Source organism: Notolepis coatsorum (genome assembly GCF_963971535.1).
Source record: "Notolepis coatsorum genome assembly, chromosome: 9".
NCBI classification, from domain to species: domain Eukaryota; kingdom Metazoa; phylum Chordata; class Actinopteri; order Aulopiformes; family Paralepididae; genus Notolepis; species Notolepis coatsorum.
Genome location: NC_140173.1, coordinates 50,733,965 through 50,761,342, shown reverse-complemented (window position 1 = coordinate 50,761,342; position 27,378 = coordinate 50,733,965). Strand labels below are relative to the sequence as shown.

The following is a 27,378-nucleotide window of genomic DNA, read 5'->3' as shown; positions in this document are numbered from 1 at the left end:
TACACCTCATGTTACTGTATCATGTTACTGTAGTACACCTCATGTTACTGTAGTACACCTCATGTTACTGTATCATGTTACTGTAGTACACCTCATGTTACTGTAGTACACCTCATGTTACTGTAGTACACCTCATGTTACTGTAGTACACCTCATGTTACTGTAGTACACCTCATGTTACTGTAGTACACCTCATGTTACTGTAGTACACCTCATGTTACTGTATCATGTTACTGTAGTACACCTCATGTTACTGTAGTACACCTCATGTTACTGTAGTACACCTCATGTTACTGTAGTACTAATGTTACTGTATCATGTTACTGTAGTACACCTCATGTTACTGTAGTACACCTCATGTTACTGTATCATGTTACTGTAGTACACCTCATGTTACTGTAGTACACCTCATGTTACTGTAGTACACCTCATGTTACTGTATCATGTTACTGTAGTACACCTCATGTTACTGTAGTACACCTCATGTTACTGTAGTACACCTCATGTTACTGTAGTACACCTCATGTTACTGTATCATGTTACTGTAGTACACCTCATGTTACTGTAGTACACCTCATGTTACTGTATCATGTTACTGTAGTACACCTCATGTTACTGTAGTACACCTCATGTTACTGTAGTACACCTCATGTTACTGTAGTACACCTCATGTTACTGTATCATGTTACTGTAGTACACCTCATGTTACTGTAGTACACCTCATGTTACTGTAGTACACCTCATGTTACTGTAGTACACCTCATGTTACTGTAGTACACCTCATGTTACTGTAGTACACCTCATGTTACTGTAGTACACCTCATGTTACTGTAGTACACCTCATGTTACTGTAGTACACCTCATGTTACTGTAGTACACCTCATGTTACTGTAGTACACCTCATGTTACTGTAGTACACCTCATGTTACTGTAGTACACCTCATGTTACTGTAGTACACCTCATGTTACTGTATCATGTTACTGTAGTACACCTCATGTTACTGTAGTACACCTCATGTTACTGTAGTACACCTCATGTTACTGTATCATGTTACTGTAGTACACCTCATGTTACTGTAGTACACCTCATGTTACTGTAGTACACCTCATGTTACTGTATCATGTTACTGTAGTACACCTCATGTTACTGTAGTACACCTCATGTTACTGTATCATGTTACTGTAGTACACCTCATGTTACTGTAGTACACCTCATGTTACTGTAGTACACCTCATGTTACTGTATCATGTTACTGTAGTACACCTCATGTTACTGTATCATGTTACTGTAGTACACCTCATGTTACTGTAGTACACCTCATGTTACTGTAGTACACCTCATGTTACTGTATCATGTTACTGTAGTACACCTCATGTTACTGTATCATGTTACTGTAGTACACCTCATGTTACTGTATCATGTTACTGTAGTACACCTCATGTTACTGTATCATGTTACTGTAGTACACCTCATGTTACTGTAGTACACCTCATGTTACTGTAGTACACCTCATGTTACTGTAGTACACCTCATGTTACTGTAGTACACCTCATGTTACTGTAGTACACCTCATGTTACTGTAGTACACCTCATGTTACTGTAGTACACCTCATGTTACTGTAGTACACCTCATGTTACTGTAGTACACCTCATGTTACTGTATCATGTTACTGTAGTACACCTCATGTTACTGTAGTACACCTCATGTTACTGTAGTACACCTCATGTTACTGTAGTACACCTCATGTTACTGTAGTACACCTCATGTTACTGTAGTACACCTCATGTTACTGTAGTACACCTCATGTTACTGTAGTACACCTCATGTTACTGTAGTACACCTCATGTTACTGTAGTACACCTCATGTTACTGTAGTACACCTCATGTTACTGTAGTACACCTCATGTTACTGTAGTACACCTCATGTTACTGTAGTACACCTCATGTTACTGTAGTACACCTCATGTTACTGTAGTACACCTCATGTTACTGTAGTACACCTCATGTTACTGTATCATGTTACTGTAGTACACCTCATGTTACTGTAGTACACCTCATGTTACTGTATCATGTTACTGTAGTACACCTCATGTTACTGTAGTACACCTCATGTTACTGTAGTACACCTCATGTTACTGTAGTACACCTCATGTTACTGTATCATGTTACTGTAGTACACCTCATGTTACTGTAGTACACCTCATGTTACTGTAGTACACCTCATGTTACTGTAGTACACCTCATGTTACTGTAGTACACCTCATGTTACTGTAGTACACCTCATGTTACTGTAGTACACCTCATGTTACTGTAGTACACCTCATGTTACTGTAGTACACCTCATGTTACTGTAGTACACCTCATGTTACTGTAGTACACCTCATGTTACTGTAGTACACCTCATGTTACTGTATCATGTTACTGTAGTACACCTCATGTTACTGTAGTACACCTCATGTTACTGTAGTACACCTCATGTTACTGTAGTACACCTCATGTTACTGTAGTACACCTCATGTTACTGTAGTACACCTCATGTTACTGTAGTACACCTCATGTTACTGTAGTACACCTCATGTTACTGTAGTACACCTCATGTTACTGTATCATGTTACTGTAGTACACATCATGTTACTGTAGTACACCTCATGTTACTGTAGTACACCTCATGTTACTGTATCATGTTACTGTAGTACACATCATGTTACTGTAGTACACCTCATGTTACTGTAGTACACCTCATGTTACTGTATCATGTTACTGTAGTACACATCATGTTACTGTAGTACACCTCATGTTACTGTAGTACACCTCATGTTACTGTAGTACACCTCATGTTACTGTAGTACACCTCATGTTACTGTATCATGTTACTGTAGTACACATCATGTTACTGTAGTACACCTCATGTTACTGTAGTACACCTCATGTTACTGTAGTACACATCATGTTACTGTAGTACACCTCATGTTACTGTAGTACACCTCATGTTACTGTATCATGTTACTGTAGTACACCTCATGTTACTGTAGTACACCTCATGTTACTGTATCATGTTACTGTAGTACACCTCATGTTACTGTAGTACACCTCATGTTACTGTAGTACACCTCATGTTACTGTATCATGTTACTGTAGTACACCTCATGTTACTGTAGTACACCTCATGTTACTGTATCATGTTACTGTAGTACACCTCATGTTACTGTAGTACACCTCATGTTACTGTAGTACACCCCTCATGTTACTGTAGTACACCTCATGTTACTGTAGTACACCTCATGTTACTGTAGTACACCTCATGTTACTGTAGTACACCTCATGTTACTGTAGTACACCTCATGTTACTGTAGTACACCTCATGTTACTGTATCATGTTACTGTAGTACACCTCATGTTACTGTAGTACACCTCATGTTACTGTAGTACACCTCATGTTACTGTATCATGTTACTGTAGTACACCTCATGTTACTGTAGTACACCTCATGTTACTGTAGTACACCTCATGTTACTGTATCATGTTACTGTAGTACACATCATGTTACTGTAGTACACCTCATGTTACTGTAGTACACCTCATGTTACTGTATCATGTTACTGTAGTACACCTCATGTTACTGTAGTACACCTCATGTTACTGTAGTACACCTCATGTTACTGTAGTACACCTCATGTTACTGTAGTACACCTCATGTTACTGTAGTACACCTCATGTTACTGTAGTACACCTCATGTTACTGTAGTACACCTCATGTTACTGTAGTACACCTCATGTTACTGTAGTACACCTCATGTTACTGTAGTACACCTCATGTTACTGTAGTACACCTCATGTTACTGTATCATGTTACTGTAGTACACCTCATGTTACTGTAGTACACCTCATGTTACTGTAGTACACCTCATGTTACTGTATCATGTTACTGTAGTACACCTCATGTTACTGTAGTACACCTCATGTTACTGTAGTACACCTCATGTTACTGTAGTACACCTCATGTTACTGTATCATGTTACTGTAGTACACATCATGTTACTGTAGTACACCTCATGTTACTGTATCATGTTACTGTAGTACACCTCATGTTACTGTAGTACACCTCATGTTACTGTAGTACTAATGTTACTGTAGTACACCTCATGTTACTGTAGTACACCTCATGTTACTGTATCATGTTACTGTAGTACACCTCATGTTACTGTAGTACACCTCATGTTACTGTAGTACACCTCATGTTACTGTAGTACACCTCATGTTACTGTATCATGTTACTGTAGTACACCTCATGTTACTGTAGTACACCTCATGTTACTGTAGTACACCTCATGTTACTGTAGTACACCTCATGTTACTGTAGTACTAATGTTACTGTAGTACACCTCATGTTACTGTAGTACACCTCATGTTACTGTAGTACTAATGTTACTGTATCATGTTACTGTAGTACACCTCATGTTACTGTAGTACTAATGTTACTGTATCATGTTACTGTAGTACACCTCATGTTACTGTAGTACACCTCATGTTACTGTAGTACACCTCATGTTACTGTAGTACTAATGTTACTGTATCATGTTACTGTAGTACACCTCATGTTACTGTAGTACTAATGTTACTGTATCATGTTACTGTAGTACACCTCATGTTACTGTAGTACTAATGTTACTGTATCATGTTACTGTAGTACACCTCATGTTACTGTAGTACACCTCATGTTACTGTAGTACTAATGTTACTGTTGTACACCTCATGTTACTGTAGTACTAATGTTACTGTAGTACACCTCATGTTACTGTAGTACACCTCATGTTACTGTATCATGTTACTGTAGTGTTACTGTTACTGTAGTACTAATGTTACTGTAGTACTAGTGTTACTGTAGTACTAATGTTACTGTAGTACACCTCATGTTACTGTAGTACACCTCATGTTACTGTATCATGTTACTGTAGTGTTACTGTTACTGTAGTACTAATGTTACTGTAGTACTAGTGTTACTGTAGTACTAATGTTACTGTAGTACACCTCATGTTACTGTAGTACACCTCATGTTACTGTAGTACACCTCATGTTACTGTAGTACACCTCATGTTACTGTAGTACACCTCATGTTACTGTAGTACTAATGTTACTGTAGTACACCTCATGTTACTGTAGTACACCTCATGTTACTGTAGTACACCTCATGTTACTGTAGTACACCTCATGTTACTGTAGTACACCTCATGTTACTGTAGTACACCTCATGTTACTGTAGTACACCTCATGTTACTGTATCATGTTACTGTAGTGTTACTGTTACTGTAGTACTAATGTTACTGTAGTACTAGTGTTACTGTAGTACTAATGTTACTGTAGTACACCGCATGTTACTGTAGTGTTACTGTTACTGTAGTACTAATGTTATTGTAGTACTAGTGTTACTGTAGTACTAATGTTACTGTAGTACTAGTGTTACTGTAGTACTAGTGTTACTGTAGTACTAATGTTACTGTAGTACTAGTGTTACTGTAGTACTAATGTTACTGTAGTGTTACTGTAGTACTAATGTTACTGTAGTACTAGTGTTACTGTAGTACCAATGTTACTGTAGTGTTACTGTAGTACTAATGTTACTGTAGTACTAATGTTACTGTAGTACTAATGTTAAGTTTAAGTTTAAGTTTATTTGGATCCCCATTAGCCACAGCAGTGCTGGGGCTATTCTTCCCGGGGTCCATAACACATAAAATACAGTTACAGACTTATACACTCACAACATTTACATGTCATACAGACAATTAAAACAACAATAAAAACCCTTATACACTCACAACATTTACATGTCATACAGACAATTAAAACAACAATAAAAACCCTTATACACTCACAACATTTACATGTCATACAGACAATTAATTAGTACTGTAGTACTAATGTTACTGTAGTACTAGTGTTACTGTAGTACTAATGTTACTGTAGTACTAATGTTACTGTAGTACTAGTGTTACTGTAGTACTAATGTTACTGTAGTACTAATGTTACTGTAGTACACCTCATGTTACTGTAGTGTTACTGTAGTACACCTCCTGTTACTGTAGTACACATAATCCTAATGATAAAAAAAAGTATATCTTGCAGCATATTTTAAGTTTTTCTTTCTTATATTAAAGTATATTTAGTTTTTAAGAATTGTAAAGGATAGGCAAAAATAAGCATGTGCTTCAGCCTATTCCTTTTTTCGGTCATTGAGTTTGGATTTTGTGTATGAGTTTACTTTGAATATGTATTTGTGGTTTTTCTTTTTTTTTCTTTTGAAAGTCCACACAAGTGTGTTTTTTATTGATCTGTAAACAAAGACCGAAAATAAACTATTCATCATCATCATCATCATCATCATCATCATCATCATCATCATCATCATCATCATCATCATCATCATCATACTGTATTACACCTAATCCTAATGTTACTATAATACACCTAATCCTAATGTTACTTAGTACACCTAATCCCAATGTTACTATAATACACCTGACCCTAATGATACTGTAGTAGCCCTAACCCTAATGATGCTATAGTACACCTACACCTAATCATAATGTTAATATAGCACAGAGTTCTAGCCTAGTTTAGCACAAATTAATGGAAATGGATAAGGACCAGCTAGCCTAGTTGTTGGCCAAAAACCTCTCCCAGAGTTTTAAGCTAGGCTAGTGGTCTGTGTCCACTAGGGATGCCCCCCGAAACCCGGTTCTAAATTAGAAAAAAACTGAGTATTGATAAGATTCGACATTATCGGTTCTGGTTTTTTCCCGAGGAATTTGGTGCGAGTTCAGCTGACACTGTTGACACGCCCACTACGCAAAGCATGCGCTCTCACAAATTAAATAGAGTCCCAAAATAGTTAATTTATCTGACTGCTTGTATTAATTGATCAAAAAGTAGCCATGTGGAGTAATATAGTTATATAAAAGAATAATAAAGCAACGTCGATTCTGTTCTTAATTAATTGTCTTTTTTTGTGTGCAAAATTATCAAAAATAACCGATAAGAGTATCGATAAAGTACCAAACCGTTAAGCAGTATCGATAAGAGTAGTAGTATCGATAAAATCCTAACGATACCCATCCCTAGTGTCCACATCCATTAATTTGTTAGGCTAGCTTGCAGCCGGGTAGCTTTCTACTGAACGCACAGAGAGGAAATTGATATTTAACTTCTTGTCTGACTCTGGAGAAGACAGCAAGCGCATATTTCCCATAGTGTTGGCGTGTTCCTTTAACATCGTTAAAAAATTACCCTGGCTGAAGAGGTTTAGGAACCACTGCCCTAATGCATCTGCCATAAGGGATCTGCAAGAGACCAAACCTTGTCTGGACCTTCCTGTGTACCTTTATTTACATCAGAAAAGGTTGACGGACCTTCCTGTGTACCTTTATTTACGTCAGATAAGGTTGACAGACCTTCCTGTGTACCTTTATTTACGTCAGATAAGGTTGACGGACCTTCCTGTTTACCTTTATTTACGTCAGATAAGGTTGACAGACCTTCCTGTGTACCTTTATTTACATCAGAAAAGGTTGACGGACCTTCCTGTGTACCTTTATTTATGTCAGATAAGGTTGACAGACCTTCCTGTGTACCTTTATTTACGTCAGATAAGGTTGACGGACCTTCCTGTGTACCTTTATTTACGTCAGAGAAGGTTGAAGGCCCTTCCTGTTTACCTTTATTTACGTCAGAGAAGGTTGACGGACCTTCCTGTGTACCTTTATTTACGTCAGATAAGGTTGACGGACCTTCCTGTGTACCTTTATTTACGTCAGAGAAGGTTGAAGGCCCTTCCTGTTTACCTTTATTTACGTCAGAGAAGGTTGACGGAGGGCAACGGGCGCTTATCAGCAAAAACCTTACAGTTACACACATCCTGGGAGTGGCCCAGTACAACCAGTCTTCTGTTGGCGGCTACTGAGCAGCTCCTTTTGGTAAATGGTGCATTTTATATATCTCTTTTATCCAAAGCGCTTTACAATCTGTTCCTCACATTTTACCCATTCACTCACACATTCATACACCGATGGCGGAGGCGACCATGCGAGGTGCCAACCTGCTCATCGGGAGCAATTAGGGGTTAAGTGTCTTTCTCAAGGACACTTCGACACGCTGCCCGATTACCAGGCGACCGCTCTACCTCCTGAGCCACTGTCGCACCTTTTGCTCAAAGGCACCCTAACAGTAGTTCTTGGGGGGAAGGGGAGAGGTCTACTAGTTCACAACACCCATCCAGATTATTCTAGCTGGTCCAGGCATTCAAACCGACAACCTTTCTATTGTTAGCCCCTTTGGGCTTTGCTGCCGCCACCCCTGCAGTGCCGCTCTGTCTAACAATACGGTAACTTTGCAATGGATTGAAATGTAGGTGAGCAAAGATACAGTATATTTCTTAACTTTTCATATTGGGGGGGGGGGGGGGCATGAACCCATCTAATACTGTCTATTCTTAAGTGCGAGAGGATGATTCTCGCCCCCTCATCCCTGTCTTACACGGTGTGCTTCCCAGATGAAGGTTTTTAAAGCGTGCCCCCATCCCTCGCTAGCATTAGGGCTAGCAGGAATTATGTTGTTATAAAGTTATTAAACATAGAGGCTGTAAACACTGGTGAGTAATTCTGCTGACGTGTGTGTGTGTGTGTGTGTGTGTGTGTGTGTGTGTGTGTGTGTGTGTGTGTGTGTGTGTGTGTGTGTGTGTGTGTGTGTGTGTGTGTGTGTGTGTGTGTGTGTGTGTGTGTGTGTGTGTGTGTGTGTGTGTGTGTGTGTGTGTGTGTGTGTGTGTGTGTGTGTGTGTGTGTGTGTAATTTAGAAAGCAATAATATCCCCCAATCCAATTTGCCACGCGTTGGTTACAGCCCCACCTCACAGGAGTATTACACCGGGAAGATTACATTGGGACAAGTCTTTGCGTAACACTGAGCATGTTTTATATTGGAGGGATCTTTCTCCCTGTTTAACAGCCTGCTGACCACAGATAAACACAGGGTTTCATCACCTTGGGGTTTTCTTTGTGGGAGCGTTTGTTTTCTATGTAAGGGTCACAGCCAGGGTAGACATTCTGAACCGGATCTTGGCCATAGATGGAGGGATGGATGGATGGATGGATATATAGATAGATAGATATTTAGGTAGGTAGATATTATAGATAGACAGGTAGATAGATACTGTAGATAGACAGGTAGCTATATATGTAAGTAGGTAGATACTATAGATAGATAGATAGATAGATAGATAGATAGATAGATAGATAGATAGATAGATAGATAGATAGATAGATAGATAGATAGATAGATAGATAGATATTACTAATGTAAACAAAAACCATTTGCAGCCTCAAAATACATGTTTAGCAGTCTTGTTAAAAGCCCACTCAATCCATTTGACATTAAAACGGAGAACTTACAGATTGCAGTGTAGTTTAAACTGAAGTATTTTCATTATCGGTGTGCTGTTTTCTCTTCTGTAGGCGTCTCAGGCCAGGGTAAATCCTGGGAGAGACATCTGGTGATGTGTCGGGAGTTGAACCGCAGTCAAGCTGTGTCCCGACGGCGCTACAAGACCAACCCAGCCATCACGGCCCTGGCTATGTCCAGGTACAGTAGCTGACACACACTCACACCAAGCCCACTGTAACACACAGGACACACACTCGCACCAAGCCCACTGTAACACACAGGACACACACTCACACCAAGCCCACTGTAACACACAGGACACACACTCACACCAAGCCCACTGTAACACACAGGACACACACTCGCACCAAGCCCACTGTAACACACAGGACACACACTCACACCAAGCCCACTGTAACACACAGGACACACACTCACACCAAGCCCACTGTAACACACAGGACACACACTCACACCAAGCCCACTGTAACACACAGGACACACACTCACACCAAGCCCACTGTAACACACAGGACACACACTCACACCAAGCCCACTGTAACACACAGGACACACACTCACACCAAGCCCACTGTAACACACAGGACACACACTCACACCAAGCCCACTGTAACACACAGGACACACACTCACACCAAGCCCACTGTAACACACAGGACACACACTCACACCAAGCCCACTGTAACACACAGGACACACACTCACACCAAGCCCACTGTAACACACAGGACACACACTCACACCAAGCCCACTGTAACACACAGGACACACACTCACACCAAGCCCACTGTAACACACAGGACACACACTCACACCAAGCCCACTGTAACACACAGGACACACACTCACACCAAGCCCACTGCAGGACACACACTCTGGGTCTCCGTCATTGATAAGCCTCATATCTCCCTTGGCCAAAGGGATAAGATAAGATAAGATAAGATAAGATAAGATAAGATAAGATAAGATAAGATAAGATAAGATATTCCTTTATTGAACCCCTTGGGGAAATTCGGGGCATCAAAGCAGCATGGGGGTACAGGTATGGGCAGGGTAATAGTAGAAAGCCATAAATATAGGCAGGAAAATGCTATCTGAATATAAAAATATGAGGAAAAAATAAACGGTGTAAACAATATAATTAACTCTGAATAATAAAGATATGAGAAAAATAAACAGTGTAAACAAAGGTGCAGATGAGGGTCTGTATGCCCTATCGCTTATATTATACGTTATACAATAAATATGGCTATAAATAATTTGAATCTGAATGTTCACACTGCTACTACCAAAAACCAATGCAGCAAAGAAAACTGTGTTATATAGAGCCATGTCATATTGGAATAAACTGGCAGTACATCTTACACAGATAACCAGTAAGATAAGTTTTAAAAATAATTTGAAAAGAGCATTGAGAGAAAAAGAAATTAGTTTACATTAAAGAAAAACACAGATACCGTAGTGTGCACTGTAAAGATATGACTGTCTGAGAGTTTAATCCCTTTTATTGTATTTTCTGTGATCTGATACTCTGTTTGTGTACTGTAATGCTATTTGGAATATTTTTTATATGTAGGAATATTGGAATATATTTTTAAATGTATGCTACTATAATGTTATGTATGTATGTACTGTTTTGTTGTGTGTGGACCCCAGGAAGACTAGTTGTTGCTGCGGTGATGACTAATGGGGATCCGTAATAAAAGATAAAGATATACTGTACTATGAGTGAGAGTGAAAGTCAACCATATATCACAAGGTGCCACTCGTTCTCTCTGTGTCTGTGCAGGACCCACGCCACTCTGCTGGTGGGCGACGCCTGGGGGAGGGTCTTCACCTGGACGTGTGAGTGAGAGGCCGCAGCTGTTCCTCCAAGCGTCCCCTCTTTAACCCTTTCACTGCCGCACTACCAAACGGTTAACCCTTTCACGGCGACAATACGGAAGGTTAACCCTCTCACTGCCACACGACAGCAGATTAACCTTCTTTTTTATTTATTTTTGTATGTTTTTGGTAGATTTTTATTGTTTTTACTACCTGGCAGTCCGGTAGAGAGAGAGCGAGAGCGAGAGAGAGAGAGAGAGCGAGAGAGCGAGAGAGCGAGAGAGCGAGAGAGCGAGAGAGAGAGAGAGAGAGAGAGAGAGAGAGAGAGAGAGAGAGCGAGAGAGAGAGAGAGAGAGAGAGAGAGAGAGAGAGAGAGAGAGAGAGAACGAGAACGAGAACGAACTAACGGGGGGAAGACATTCGGCAAAGGACGCCGGGTCCGGGAATCGAACCCGAGTCGGCCGCTTCGCGATGCAGCGCGTTACATGGTTTCGCCACTTGGGCGCCCCAGGGTTAACCTTCTGTAGTGTGGTAGTGAAAAGGTTAATGTGTGCAAACTACTGGGAAGTGATGTATCTCCTCTCCATATGGACTAACGTACAGTGTGGTCACTGCATACAGACTACCGTACATTCTACCAGTTCCTGGGTGTGTCATAGAGGGCGACGCGGGAGAGAGTGACAAGGCCGCTCCTTGTTTGTTGTTTCTGTCGGTATCGTTTCCGTCCACTTCCACGATCCCGCTTGTCGTGGCATGTCGTGCTCTAATTTGCTAATTCTAATGGTCACAAAACCTGCACCTATGGCTACGAGAGACTATATAATATCTATAATATATTACAGTGTAATAATTGCTCTCCTAGTGTGGAATCGTGTGCAGATTTGTTGTAATTTTCAGCACAACTGTGTGTTACTGTCTGTATGTTCAGACAGAGTGCAGTGATTCATTTACAGTAGCCTCCGCTTTATTTAGAGCAGGGGTTCTCAAACCTTTTTATACTATGACCCCATTTTATTTAGGATTTCTTTTGGCGACCCCACACTTTCAACGTGGAATTAAGGAATATCAAAATAAAAGCACACGTTGTTGAACTTGATCATGCATATTTATTCGAAAATGTATAATTATAAAACGAGGCATATTTAGCCAAAATATGTTGCCAGAACATAAAAGAAAAAAATGATACTTGCCAATGCGCGACCCCACTGTCACCTACCCACGACCCCACTTTGTTTGAGAACCGCTGATTTAGGGCTTCATCGCTCGACTTGGAACAATAACCAAGCAACGCTGGGCGTGAAGACGTGTGAACTCAACAGTCACATATTCAATAAACCGGACAATTTCTAACCTATTCTAATTTGTATTTATTTGCGAACGCAGCTTTCATACAGTAGCATTCTATTTCATACTCGCCATGAAGAGAATAATGTTGTTTGCTTTATAACAGCAAGGCAAATGTCTTGCCTAAAGGTGCTCCCATGGTCGAGCGGACCGTACTCGGAGCGGACTCCGCGGAGGTCCGCGTGGACACTTTGAGCTTTCATAGTCGAGCGGACCTCCGCGGACCAATTTCCTACATGTATCGCGCCAGTTTACAAAACATTTCCCACGCTGTTCAACTTCTGTCATGTCGTCGTCATCCGATGTCAAAATAAAGAGTATGTTATCTCCGTTTCCAATATTTAGAAATAAAACTGGCATATGGCATGTGTTTTGTCTGTTGACCCGTCTTTTCTCTCAAATCCAAAATATTTCCACACTGCTGATTAGTTCCAGAGAGGGGAGTAAATATCGTCTTTGTCTTTTTCTTGGCTGCTCGCCTTTATCTACCCGGCGCTAGCTAGCTAGTAGCTAGCACCGTATGAACATTTAGAAAATGGTGACACAGACATGCCACAGGAATTCAATTCATTCATAAATAAAGTCATATCTTAAAGATGACGATATGGATCTGTGTTTTCACTTTGCATCGATGATGTTGGATCTTTGATCATTGAATTGATATATCTATCCAGATCGATGCATTGTTACACCCCTACTATTTTGTTGGATCAGTCTGAATCATATTCCTTCAGGGGGAGTGTGACCTGGTTTCAACTCAGAAAGCTTTGCAATCATGTCAGTTCGCCTCAAAGTTACAGTCTTTGAAACTGTCTCTGTAAATTGATGTGTAAATTGTTCAGGGGTAAGCGATGTGGTAGTAATGTTACAATGTACAGTTGATGAGATGGAAACATCAGAAAACCTGGAAATCTCAACACGTCCGATATGAATATTGAATGTTTACTTTTATAGGTATATTCTAATGAAGGTGATTATTTAATTCTGTATGTATCTATGCACTGTAAATAATGGATTTTAATGAAGTTGAATAAATCTGTATTGCTATTGATCTATGGCTTTGATGTTTTCTGTGCCTCTTTGTGGTATGAACTGTGTTTACCCCCAGTGCCGTTAAAGTCTGTAGGTGTCCTGGGTTCTATTAGGCTGGTTTGAAAGGATTTCTTCAAACTAAACAAGCATTCCATTAAGATGAAAGAAGGCTGGTTTTCTGCGGCCAGTCAGATTTTAGATTGTTTAATGTGTGTGTTTGAACCAAAGTGCCTCATCTCCCCTTTTTTCCACATTGCTCTTTTACAACAAACAACACAGTCACTGTAGCTTATAACTGCGGCTATTGAAAGCGAATGGTATTTGCACATGACAACATTCCATTACATTTAGTCGCATGTTTTAGTGCGGCTGGGCGGTATGTGAGATTCAGGATGTTGTTGCTCGTTGTGGAGTTTTTTTTTATTAAAAATGTTTGCATAGCTCACTTTTTCCCATAACTGCCACCGCAAATTGTGGTCACTTAGGCTGTGATCACATTGGACGCCTTTTTCTTGCGCTCAAACGCGAGGCGTGGCGGTGTACATAACATTACATGAGTTACATACATTACTACTCACGACCCTCCAGCTGTTGCTGTTCATATCTCAGTTGTAGTAAGACCTGCTCGTACAAACAAGGTTTGTTTGAAACTGCCAAAATTAGCTTCTCCTCCATTATCGATTGGTTTGTTTTACTGTCGATTTCTCTTCAGATACCTCCAATTTGTAATCCCTCCCCTCGGTTGATTTGATTGTGTAACAAGCTTGAAATAATAAACAAACCTGTTCAGCTATAAAGAATGAGAGTACTGGAACAGTGTTAAATTCAAAGTGTTGTATTAACCAAAAAGAGGATCAAAATAAATGGGGCACCCCATAGCAACGTATGGTACAACAAAAATCATCTCAAACCAATAAGAACGGTCCTGTCAGCTTTACAGTCCATTAGCCCCAACATAAATGTTACCATGTATAATGTGCCGTGTATAATGTTACCCTGTATGTTTACCATGTACAATGTTACCATATATAATGTACTGTGTATAATGTTACCATGTATAATGTACCGTGTATAATGTTACCATGTGTGTTACCATGTATGTTTACCATGTACAATGTTACCATATATAATGTACTGTGTATAATGTTACCATGTGTGTTACCATGTATGTTTACCATGTACAATGTTACCATATATAATGTACCGTGTATAATGTTACCATGTGTGTTACCATGTATGTTTACCATGTACAATGTTACCATGTATAATGTACCGTGTATAATGTTACCATGTATAATGTACCGTGTATAATGTTACCATGTGTGTTACCATGTATGTTTACCATGTACAATGTTACCATATATAATGTTCAGGCCTACCAGACCATGCAGCCTGCATGGTAGAGTTAGTAGTGTCCAACAACACTCAAACCTTTGAGTGTCCAAAAGGTGATAAGTCCTGGGTTGATCCACATCTTAGAAAAGGAAAGGAAAAAGAAGTAATCCACTGGGAAGCACCACTGCAGCTGACCTGTCCTTGGTTACTGAAGAATATTTTAGGAGGCCTGGAAAAATCCCTCCTTCCTCTCACAATAGCAGTAAGCAAACAAAACTCCATGAGGCCATGATTCCAATCCAAGATGGCCCCCTGATGGTTGAGACCGCCCCTAACCACACCCATACCTGGAATCTTAAAGGTCAAGTGACCCAAATATGCTGACATTGGCATATCCTAACATATTGGGCCCACACTTCATTTATCAACACATTGACATCTTCTTCATAAAGTAACGCATGTTACACATCCCCCCCAACAAGCGTAGTACCACCGCCATAAAACATCTTCATGTTCTCAACATGCAAGGTTTCATGGGTGGTGGGACTGCTATCCATGGCTACTCTGTAGTTCACTGACCCTAAATGTCTGAGAACTGTGGCTGGCCCTCTCCACTTTGGAGCAAGTTTTGCCATAAACATGGCCTTGGCATCAGACTGTGGGTGCAGCTTAACCCATACCTTCTCTCCTACTTGGTATGTGACAGGAGACCTCCTTCTATTGTAGCTTCGAGCTTGATGCTCCTGGGCCTGAGCCACATTTTGCTGAACTTGTTGCAGGATTTGCTGTTGCCTTTCTAACATGGAGTAGGCCTTTTGGTCCGGCTTGGGAGGCTGATATAGAAGTCGCTCCAGGGGTTCTTTCAATTTTCTTCCCAGCGCAATCTCTGCGGGAGTGAACCTAGTACTCTCATGGTAGGCGGTGTTGATGGCAAAGCGGAACTCGCCCAACCACAGATCCCAATCCTGATGCTGATCTTTGACGTAAGAGGCCACCATGGTCTTCAGGTTTCTGTTGACTCTCTCGGTCAAGTTAGTTTGGGGGTGGTAGCTTGTGGTCAGTTTTTTTACTACACCCCACTGGCGACAGAGTTCTTTTAAGAGATGGCTGGTGAACTGTGGGCCCCTGTCAGATAAGAGGTATTTTGGGGTTCCCCAGCGAAGGAAGATCTCCTGTCTAAGGATATGTATTATCTTTGGTGTTTTGGAGTCTCGTAAAGGGAAGTGTTCCACCCACTTAGAACAGTAGTCTACTATAACCAGAAGATACTGATTCCCCTTCTTACTTCTGGGGAAAGGACCCATCAAGTCAATCCCCAACATCTCCCCTGGTTCGCTGACCGTGGTGGACTGAAGGAAACCCACCGGTTTCTGACACCCAGGTTTGTACTGCTGGCATATGAGACAGTTCTTTATATAGGCCCACACATCATTCCTGACTTGAGGCCAGTAGGCTACCTCCAGCAGTCGCAACAGTGTCTTCAGCCTTCCCATGTGACCACTAAGAGGGTTGTCATGATAATACTTCAGAAAGGACTCCCTTAGTGATCTAGGCACGAAAAGCTGTAACTTGTGGCCTAGAGTTTGACCAGGTATTTGTCTGAACAGGATTCCATTTTCAAAAACATAGACTATCCGACCTGCTTTAGGATTTCTTTTTTCTATCTCCTCCATCAACGCTTGGGATTCTGCGTCAGAAGCTTGGGCGTCAGCAATCTCTGCCCAATCCGCTGGTAGATCGCATCCCGAAGAATCACTTTTGTTCTGCTTGGTCACACAGGCCGCAGCGATGGAGTCTGGGGTTGTGAATGCCCGTGACAAAGCATCAGGTACCACGTTCAATTTTCCCTTCCGGTATACCACCTGGAAATCAAAATCCTGAAGCCGAATGGTCCACCTGATGAGCCTTGATGTGGGTTTGGGGTTGTTGAAAGCCCAAACAAGGGCAGCGTGGTCGGTAATTACTTCAAACCGTTGACCCTCGATCAAGGCCCGCCACTTCTCCACGGCCCATACAACAGCAAGACATTCTCGCTCTGCGACAGAATAGTTGATTTCAGCTGGCTTCAACAATCTTGAGGCAAAAGCAAGTACATGGTCCTGTCCGTCTCTCTGCTGGGTCAGTACGGCTCCTAAGCCAATCCCACTAGCATCGGTCTGCAGTGTGAATGGCAGGCTGTAGTCTGGCTGTTGCAAGATAGGAGCTGACTAGAGTGCTGCCTTGAGGTCCTCGAATGCACTCTGGTGTCCATTGCCATTTTACATCTTTCTTTTTCAGGGCATTAAGGGCTGCAGACCGTTCTGCAAACCTAGGAATGAACCTATGGTACCAGCCCACCATTCCCAGAAAATGTGCGACCTCCGGTAGTGTCCTGGGAGTAGGAAAGGCCTGGACTGCCTCAACCTTTTGGTTGTCAGTGACAATTCCCTCGGTAGTCACAATGTGTCCAAGGAACTGCAAGCGGTGTTGCATTAAGTTGCACTTCTTGAGGTTCAAGATGCGGTTTGCCTTCTGCAGGCGGAGAAAAACATCAGCCAGATCCTGAAGGTGCTGTGCTTCAGATTTTGAATAGACTATAATGTCATCTATGTAAACAAAGCACGTGACTCCCTTAAGATCGGCTAGCACCACTTCCATTAAGTGCTGAAATGTAGCAGCAGCATTCTTCAAGCCAAAAGGCATGACTCTAAATTCAAAGAGTCCGGCATGGATCACAAAGGCAGTTTTCTGCCGACTGGCTGGATCCATCCTCACCTGCCAGTAGCCACTTTTGAGGTCTAAGGTGCTGAACACCTTTGCACCATTCAGCGATTCCAAGATTTCATGAATGTTTGGCATAGGGTAGGCATCAAGAGGGGTCTTGGAGTTGAGACCCCTATAGTCCACACAGGGGCGATCGCCTCCATCCTTTTTCTTAACGATTACCATAGGCGCAGCCCAGGGAGACTTGGAAGGTTGGATAATTCCTTTTTCCAGCATGGACTTCACTTCCCTATCCACCACAGCCTTTTTCTTCGGTGAGACCCGATATGCTTTTTTTCGAACTGGCTGCTCATCTGTCGTTTGGATGGTGTGTGTCACCACCTCTGTTTGCCCAAGCTGCTCTGAACAGACCTTTGGCCACTGGAGTAGAAGGTGATGTAGGGCTTCCTTGGTTGACTGATCCACGTTAGCCTTGCTGACAAGTACTTGGAGATTGACTTCTTGCTGGGCTACAGGGGTTGCTGCTAAGTACAGCCCCACCAAGGGCTTCCTCTTTTCATCCCAGTGACCCTCCCATCCTACCTCCTCTTGAAGAAAGCGATGGAACTGGAGTTTCCCTCCATGCCTAATCCCATATGTCCCCGACTTAAAGTCAAGTTGGATTCCCGTCTTAAACAGGAAGTCAAGCCCTAACACAACTGGGAAGGCCAAGTGTTCTTTGCTCATAACGTAGGCATCCATCAGCCATAAGTCCTCATGCAACTCAAAACAAAGTTTAGCCCGCCCCCAAGCAGGATGAACTTTTCCATCTGCCAGGAGGAATGATTGCTCTGGACTTGATGTCAAGGATTCCTGAGGTTTCTTTATGTGTGTCCAGAGAGACTCTTGCAGCAGGGTGTATGTAGCTCCTGTGTCCAGCAATGCATTGCACCTCACTCCACGAACCAATATTGGAACTACAATCTTACTCTGGTGTCCTTGAATGCTGGAGTCACTAGGGGAGTCATGCATGAGTGTGCTCATGCACAAAAAGTCTGTTGTAGTCTTTGACATTTACGGTCAATGTAATACCTGAGCATGTCATCTTGTCTAGTTGTATTTATATGGAAAGCCTGGATCTCTCTTTCCACAGCACTCAAACGTGACTGAATGTGTAATGTGAATGTGATGTGTAATGTCAGTAGCTACTTCGGCTTCCCCCATCCCAGAGGTAGATAATGCGCCAGAATTGATAACAGTGACCTCAGGTTGCTGTTCCTCACTACCCCCAGAGCAGTCATCATTCACATACAAGTCATTAAGAGTCTCAGCTAGATCCTGTGCAGAATCTCTCCTTGTCACAAAAGGGCCAGCCGTGAAGTCTATGAGAGCTTCAGCAAGTTCTCCCTCTCCCTGGTCTGAGGCAACCTCTTCTTGGTCTGAGGCAACCTCTTCTTCAACAATACTCCCTGGAATAGGAGAATGCATAGATGTAGCCATGGTATAGCAACCCCAAACTAACAAAACAAAACAAAAGCTCTTAACAACAACATAGAGAATATTTTACACTGTTTTTTTTTTCCCTTTGTTTTTTTTTTAAAGTCCCTTCGTGGTTGCCATTTCTGTAACAAGCTTGAAATAATAAACAAACCTGTTCAGCTATAAAGAATGAGAGTACTGGAACAGTGTTAAATTCAAAGTGTTGTATTAACCAAAAAGAGGATCAAAATAAATGGGGCACCCCATAGCAACGTATGGTACAACAAAAATCATCTCAAACCAATAAGAACGGTCCTGTCAGCTTTACAGTCCATTAGCCCCAACATAAATGTTACCATGTATAATGTACCGTGTATAATGTTACCCTGTATGTTTACCATGTACAATGTTACCATATATAATGTACCGTGTATAATGTTACCATGTATGTTACCATGTATGTTTACCATGTACAATGTTACCATATATAATGTACTGTGTATAATGTTACCATGTATAATGTACCGTGTATAATGTTACCATGTGTGTTACCATGTATGTTTACCATGTACAATGTTACCATATATAATGTACCGTGTATAATGTTACCATGTGTGTTACCATGTATGTTTACCATGTACAATGTTACCATGTATAATGTACCGTGTATAATGTTACCATGTGTGTTACCATGTATGTTTACCATGTACAATGTTACCATGTATAATGTACCGTGTATAATGTTACCATGTATAATGTACCGTGTATAATGTTACCATGTGTGTTACCATGTATGTTTACCATGTACAATGTTACCATATATAATGTTCAGGCCTACCAGACCATGCAGCCTGCATGGTAGAGTTAGTAGTGTCCAACAACACTCAAACCTTTGAGTGTCCAAAAGGTGATAAGTCCTGGGTTGATCCACATCTTAGAAAAGGAAAGGAAAAAGAAGTAATCCACTGGGAAGCACCACTGCAGCTGACCTGTCCTTGGTTACTGAAGAATATTTTAGGAGGCCTGGAAAAATCCCTCCTTCCTCTCACAATAGCAGTAAGCAAACAAAACTCCATGAGGCCATGATTCCAATCCAAGATGGCCCCCTGATGGTTGGGACCGCCCCTAACCACACCCATACCTGGAATCTTAAAGGTCAAGTGACCCAAATATGCTGACATTGGCATATTGGGCCCACACTTCATTTATCAACACTTTGACATCTTCTTCATAAAGTAACGCATGTTACAATTGGTCCGTCGATAAGAAGGTGGTACATGGATCCACGCATTGCCAGACTCACGTCAGCTCATACCCGCTTCAAGTTTTCCTTTGTTATTTATGTGCATCACTGATTAATGTGAGAATCTATTGTTTTTTCAACTGTAGTTCAAGTTTTATTTCCTGTTAACATTCATACCTTTGTGTATTTCCCAGTTTGTGTTTGTGAAACAAATTGATGAGCTAACTAGCTTGCATTGCGTGAACAGTCATTTATGTTAGCAACCTGGGCGCTCTGAATACCACCTGTTCTAAGGGGAATCGTCTTATAATTGCACTCCAGGGATTGGACGAGTGTCCCGGTGAAGACATTGCTACTTTGGAGTGATATTTTGCCCAACCCATTGAATCCGGGAAACACATTTGTGTGTATATAATGCATTATTAGCAGGCGTTTCAGGTCTAAATGGTGTTGTGTTTGGTATCAATCTCAAGATTCATGTGATAGCGATTACTTCACACTAGCTTAACAACTCAGCCTGGTAAGGCCTTCAGTGATGGCTCAAGGTCTGGATGACATACTAGCATTAGCAAGTAAATGTCACGTTAAAGGTAGAATCTGTAATGTCGTCAAACAGCGGCCTCTAGGCAAAAGTCGACAACGCGGTACTGCGCTTTGTTTAAATTTTTTGTTTGTCTGATGTTTGGGTTGGATTTCAGTGTGGGTATAGGGCAGGGGTTGCTACTGCTGGCCACACCTCAGGCTCTAGGATCATAGCACCAGATTTAATTAAAAAAAATTATTTAATTTAACCTTTATTTAACCAGGAAGTCCCATTGAGATACAAGATCTCTTTTGCAAGGGAGACCTGGCCAAGAGGACAGCAATAACATTTGCAATATATCAGACAGCAATAAAATGTGCGATACATCACACAAGAACATAATAAAAGTGCATGTATACAATATACAATACATCACATGTAAACACAAAAACACAAAACAGAATAGTCTACATAATAGTAAAAGTGTACAACAGTAAAATACAGGGTAATACAGTAATTTTGCAGTTTTTCAGTTGGGACCCGACTACAGAAAGCAGCGACATTCTTCTTGTAGGAAGTTATGTAATACAGATTTAAATTCGCAGAGAGAGACCAGGGTATCTAAGTGGATATGGTCCTGTAGCCCATTCCATGCCCAAGGTGCGAAGCTTGAAAAAGCTGTTCTTCCTAGTTCAGTGTTTATTCTCGGTTTTTTTTAAAAGTAGCCATCTTGTGGACCTGGTATTCTCGAAGACACTCTGATGTCACGAGACCGCCGCCATCTTGGTATGAGGGTAACAAACGGATTTCTACCATCAAATACATGCGTTGAGCTCCGTTTTTATTACATGTTTTATCACATTCCTGTTCATTTCATAACATTTTCATACGATTAGTTTTGAAAATATTGAGGCCAACATGGCATTTCACTATTTCGAAAGCCTTTCTGGTGATTCTAAGGCGATATGAGTCAAAGAAGCTCCCCCTGATCATCTCTCGAATACCCAAATTGAAGCTGCTGTGTTACGTTTTGTACTAATAACAAACACAGAAATCCAAATCGCAATTTTTATATAATACCAGCTGATGCATCACGGAGGAAAAAGTGGCTGGCGGCTAACGTTCGGCTAACCCTCTGGTGTTGTGGTCGTGGTAGCTACATGCTAAGCTAACGTTAATTACATCATATCGAACAGATAGGATCTTATCTAATCTTACGTGGTGGTACCACGTGTGCCACTACCCGATCAAACATCCACGTAAGATTAGATAAGCTCCTATCGGTTTGATATGATATAATTAACGTTAGCTCAGCATGTAGCTATTTGTCTAGGTTAACGTAGCTAACGTTAGCTGCCAGCCACTTTTTCCTCCGTGATGGTATAAAACTTGTGATTTGGATTTCTGTTTTTGTCATTAGTACAACGCGTAACACAGCAGCTCTTTGGCATTGTGAAGGACTGAAGAAAATTCCGCTTGATTGTCTTTAATTTGCCGCTTTAACGATCCGTTTCTCCACTAAATGAAGCGTACACAATGTACCAGGCGGGACAGTTTCCCCCCACGCTGCAGTTGCGTAGCAACAACAGACAGGAAGTTGACTTCGAGAATTGTAGCTGCTAGAGGCAAAGCTAATTAGGTTGGAAAGATGTAGGGGAAGCTTCCCTAGGATGGCCTTATATCTAAAAACAAACGTGGGATTTCCTCCATACGTACAGAGAGGTCCATCCTACCATTTGGTAAAGCACACAATGGTGAGTAAGCCCTTTGGCACTAGTGATGAAGCGCAGAGAAGCATGATACAGATAGCATAGCACCAGATAGCATTGCCTCAAGAGTAGCCTTGCACATGGGTACCCTTAACACTCAGCGTCAATCACGTAATATTACGCGTTTGCTCGCCAACCATTGAGCGCCAAAAACGTAATATTACGTTTTTAGATCGTTCTTTATTTTTTTCGATTTTAATATCCTATACACTATCACGGACCTCTGTTACCTTTGGAACTCATTCTCAGACCTCGAGAGTGCAATGCCGGCCTAATCCTGCTAGGTGGCAGTATCGCCTACCCTTTGAAACCTTATTTCACACTGTGTACATTTGACATGATCCGGGCGGAAAATTTGGACCCGAGCAAGTGAAACGGTTCATCCGAGCACCTTGGACCGCTTTCAGCACACTTGATGCATATTTTGTGCCATTTCATGTCAGGGACCCGATGGACATCAATACTGGAAATCACGATCAGACAATTGGAATATTCATTTTGGGATACCTCCTAGTAAAGGTAAGGACTATATGACATCAATCCTACTTTGATCCAACAATGATTTCACATTGATCGCAACGATCAACATATGTAGTATTCAAAACGTATGCTGTATAACAGGGGTAGGCAATTAAGTTTGGCCGAGGGCCAAATTTTTTCCAAGCCATTGTATGGGGGACCGGAAACAAAAACAATGGCTAATTTAATATATTGATAGTGAAAACATTTTAACTGTGACAGACCACCTTATAACTAAGACATACATTTGTGGCAGAGGCAGATAATGGACAAAATAAACGAGCTGCATAGGTGGCCTAATAAACTGTAAAAGACACACATTTGCACTGAACATTATACCTTTGTCTGTTTGCCATTTTATTATAAAACCAGAGACAAGCGCCTCTCTTATCGGCCTATCTTACATTACGCGCAACCAATGCGTCTATCTGACGGCCCTTTCTGTGGAGCACACTGGACTATTGAGAAACAATAGGAATTTTCCATTGGTTCTCCCAGTCCATGTGACCATTTCCATTGGCTATAGTGACAGACATAGATATATGATAACCAATCTAGATATTTCAAGATTCTATTCTTTACATCCGCGCATTCTCTGAGAGATGCACTACATTTTGAGATGACAATCGATTCCGATACAATAAAGCAAGTCTTTATCACAAACAAATCCAAAGATATTTAATGTTTTACAAAACATGTCTACTGTTGCGCCCGGCTTTAGAGGGTTAAAAGCCTAATAGTATTTTTTATTTAGTTAATAAATGTCTCGTTGTAATTCCTTATATACCTAATGTAGGCATCTTCTTGAAGCAGATTCAGCTTTTTTTGCTCTGATTTGACTTCAGTTTAATTGCATTGTTACTGTTCACATGTGTGGTGCCGTCAGTCATATAAGTAAAGATAAAGTTTGAATGACTTAATGAACTGATGTTTTAATTTCACACCACACATGTGGTGTGGCTTGTTTGTTATTTCAGCACCAGGCGCTGTCCACCGACTTTTTTCATGTTGAGTGTTACGACCCCTGTGAGTCTAAGGGTAAAGGGCTGTAACATAACAGTTGGTTGACAGAAAAGATGGACCACGTTTGTAAACAATGATATTTATTGTGATGCAAAGGAAGCACATGTAGCTCAAGGGTGAACCCAGGCCAAAACAACAAACAAACACCACTATACTCCAAATAAACCCAATCTAATCTATGGTAAAAGAAATTACATTACCTAAACTACTCTTACCTAACCAAAACAGGAGAAAACAATATCCAAAGGAAATGGCAGCTCACCCCATCTGTGCTTCCTGAGAAAGAGAGAAAAACACATTAATGATACATAAAACAAAGGCAGAATACATACAAAAACAAACTATAACTAACAATTCTCTCTCTGTGGCCATACACACACAAAGGCAATTTCCAAAACACAATGGTCAATTAACAAATGCAATATTATCAAAGTCAAGGTTACAAAATATCACCAGGCCTAGCCTCATGCCAGAGAGAGAGAAAGACTGAAGGGAGAAGCCATGTTTTAACAGGTGTGTGGTGATCCATGATTGGGCGGTGTTGATTGAGTGTTGGAGTCTGGAAAACCATCCACCAATCGGTGCTGTGTTGCTATAATGGGAGGGCAGGCCTGGCAGGGACCAATGGTGGAGGGAACAATGGCTGGAGGGAGGAAACAAAAATGGAGCACACACACACATGGAGACACACTGGGGAATATATACATTGGGACGTAACATTGAGCAAGCACTACATTGCACCTCACTGCCTACAGTACCTGTTATTCACTCTCAACATGGATTAAACAACGTATAATAAGCATTCTTTAGGTGGTGGTAGTTTCTCTATTTGGACATTATAGCTAACATATAGCCTAGCCTAGTTGGTCTAAAAGAAAAAAAAAAAGAAATGTTATTCTGAAGGGCCAGATATTATTGCTGGCGGGCCAATTTCGGCCTGCGGGCCTCCTATTGCCGACCTGTGCTGTATGATCAGAGCATCAAAAAAACTACCCACCCCCCCTTTGATGCATTCATGATGAAACATAATACCTATTATATACCTTTGATTTTGAAATAGTAACTTGTCCAGGCAAGCAACTTTAGCCAAATTCACATAGCGCTCCATAACTCAGCTTTCAGGAATTAGCCTGGATCACTCTGAAACTATACAATATTCACCACGGGATAACACATGAACGTATACATGAAAGAATTAACTATTTTTTACATCAAATGAGCCACAGTGTTGTCTCCTTGGCTATAATATAGATATAGCTCTGCAAACATCGTGACGCACAGTGAAAATGCCTATCTTTTAGCGTGGCCCATTGACTACAGGATGAGGATAATAGCTGGCACTCAAAGTTTTAAAAGCAATGTGCGCCCCCACATAAGAAACCTCTGGGTCATCTTCGATCAGGCCATTATCTCTTCCAGACTCGATTATTGTAATTCACTCTTCATCTGTCTAAATAAAAAATCCATTGATCAACTTCAGCTGGTCCAAAACGCTGCTGCCAGGCTACTCACAAGGTCAAAAAAATCATGCCACATCACCCCCATCCTTGCTTCCCTGGTAAACAGGATCAGTTTCAAGGTCCTGGTGTTCGCCTACAGAGCCCTCCATGGGCAAGCCCCCCCCCCTACATCAATGAGCTCATACACCCACTCTCCTCCAGCCGGTCACTGCGGTCATCCCATCAGGAGCTCCTGGTGGTGCCCAGGACCAGACTCAAGACAAAAGGGGACCGAGCCTTTGTGGTGACCGCCCCAAGGCTCTGGAACGCCCTCCCTTTAGCCCTGAAGACCGCTCCTTCAGAGCTCATTTTTAAAAGGCAGCTAAAAACCCACTTATACAGGCAGGCTTTTTAAACACTCATAGCCGGTTTCTCTTTGTTCATGTCTGTTTTGTTCTTGTTTTTGCTTTAGTTTTTTGTTGTCTATTCTGGTGTTTTAGCAAATATTTTATGTTTTTTTTATTTTTATTTTTTATTTTCCAAAATGCTGTGTGCACTCGTGCTGAGAAGGGCACTATACAAATAAAGTTGTACTTACTTTTTTACTTACTTACTACCATGAGAGGTCTGGAGAAATTTGCAGTATAATAAGTTATTAAACTCCAACCCATATGTCAAAAATAAATAAATAAGGAAACTGTAACTGAGGGGTACAATTCCCTGACTGTATTGAATAAGTATGGTATCATTAAACCACTACTGAGTTATGTACATTACTACTGGCCATACAGTACACATGTATATGAGATGAACACCCACACAATAACACGGCTTAACAAAGAAAGTCCTGTTTGTAATATTTATTAGAAGAGCATCAAGATTATCTTACATTTATTGAGAATTAGAGTTGCGCTTGTAAGGCGAAGAATGTGCATGAATAGGTCAAGAGCGTAAGTCCATGAGCATATTACGAAGGGGATAATTAATACCACCTGTAGCATAATAATTATATAAGGTACACTCGTAGGTCAGCTGGAGATACTAGGGGGGTTCCCTCCGGTTGTAAGCCAGCAGGGGAGAGGATTTGTCGGTAGCAAAAGTCTGGATCAACGAGGAATAAAGAGACTCCAGGTACAGGAGACAGTGCAATAATCCCTTGGTCCGTAGACAAAGCAACAGCTATTCTCCGGTATGCAGTGCAGCATGGATGAAAGCTAGCCAGCCTCAGAGTCCTAGAGGCGGGCTCGACGGGGCTCCTCACAGGGTAAATCCCACACGGTAGTGGGGGTAGACGATTCTCTGCTCCAGCAGCCACAGGACCAAAGCAATATAATCCAGCCGAAAAGGGCTCTGTAGTCGTCGGTGTAGGTTATCCAGTGTACATATCCACACGGTTCTCGTCTAGGGCTCCTCGGATGACGGCACAAGGTTAGGCCGCCCAGCCTGGATAAGCACACTAGCTCGGTACGATGAAACGTTGGTAATGCTGGTCACTGTAGAACGGTAGCCGCACGATACACTATACATAATAGACTATTACTTAATAATAGAATAGGTCGAACTCGACGATACAGCGTTAAACTCTGACACTTCAGCTATCAATTCGCACGCGGTCTCAAGGCTCTATTTAGGGGCAAAACGGGCCCACTTCACAGCACGTTGTATCGTGGTGAAGGCTTCAACTTATTGGGGTAACTAACTGCTGTATCCAC

General features: G+C 41.4%; 1 protein-coding gene across 1 annotated transcript in view; it reads left to right on the top strand.

The window, feature by feature from the left end:
- Positions 1 to 11,421, top strand: part of wdfy4 (WDFY family member 4) — a gene marked incomplete at its 5' end in the record, with an annotated part of 306,077 nt that extends 294,656 nt beyond the window's left edge. Inside the window, 2 exon segments of the mRNA XM_084321866.1 lie at positions 9,505 to 9,631; positions 11,244 to 11,421. Coding sequence (XP_084177992.1) covers positions 9,505 to 9,631; positions 11,244 to 11,307 — 191 coding nt within the window. The 3' untranslated portion in view covers positions 11,308 to 11,421.
- Positions 11,422 to 27,378: the final 15,957 nt, after the last annotated feature.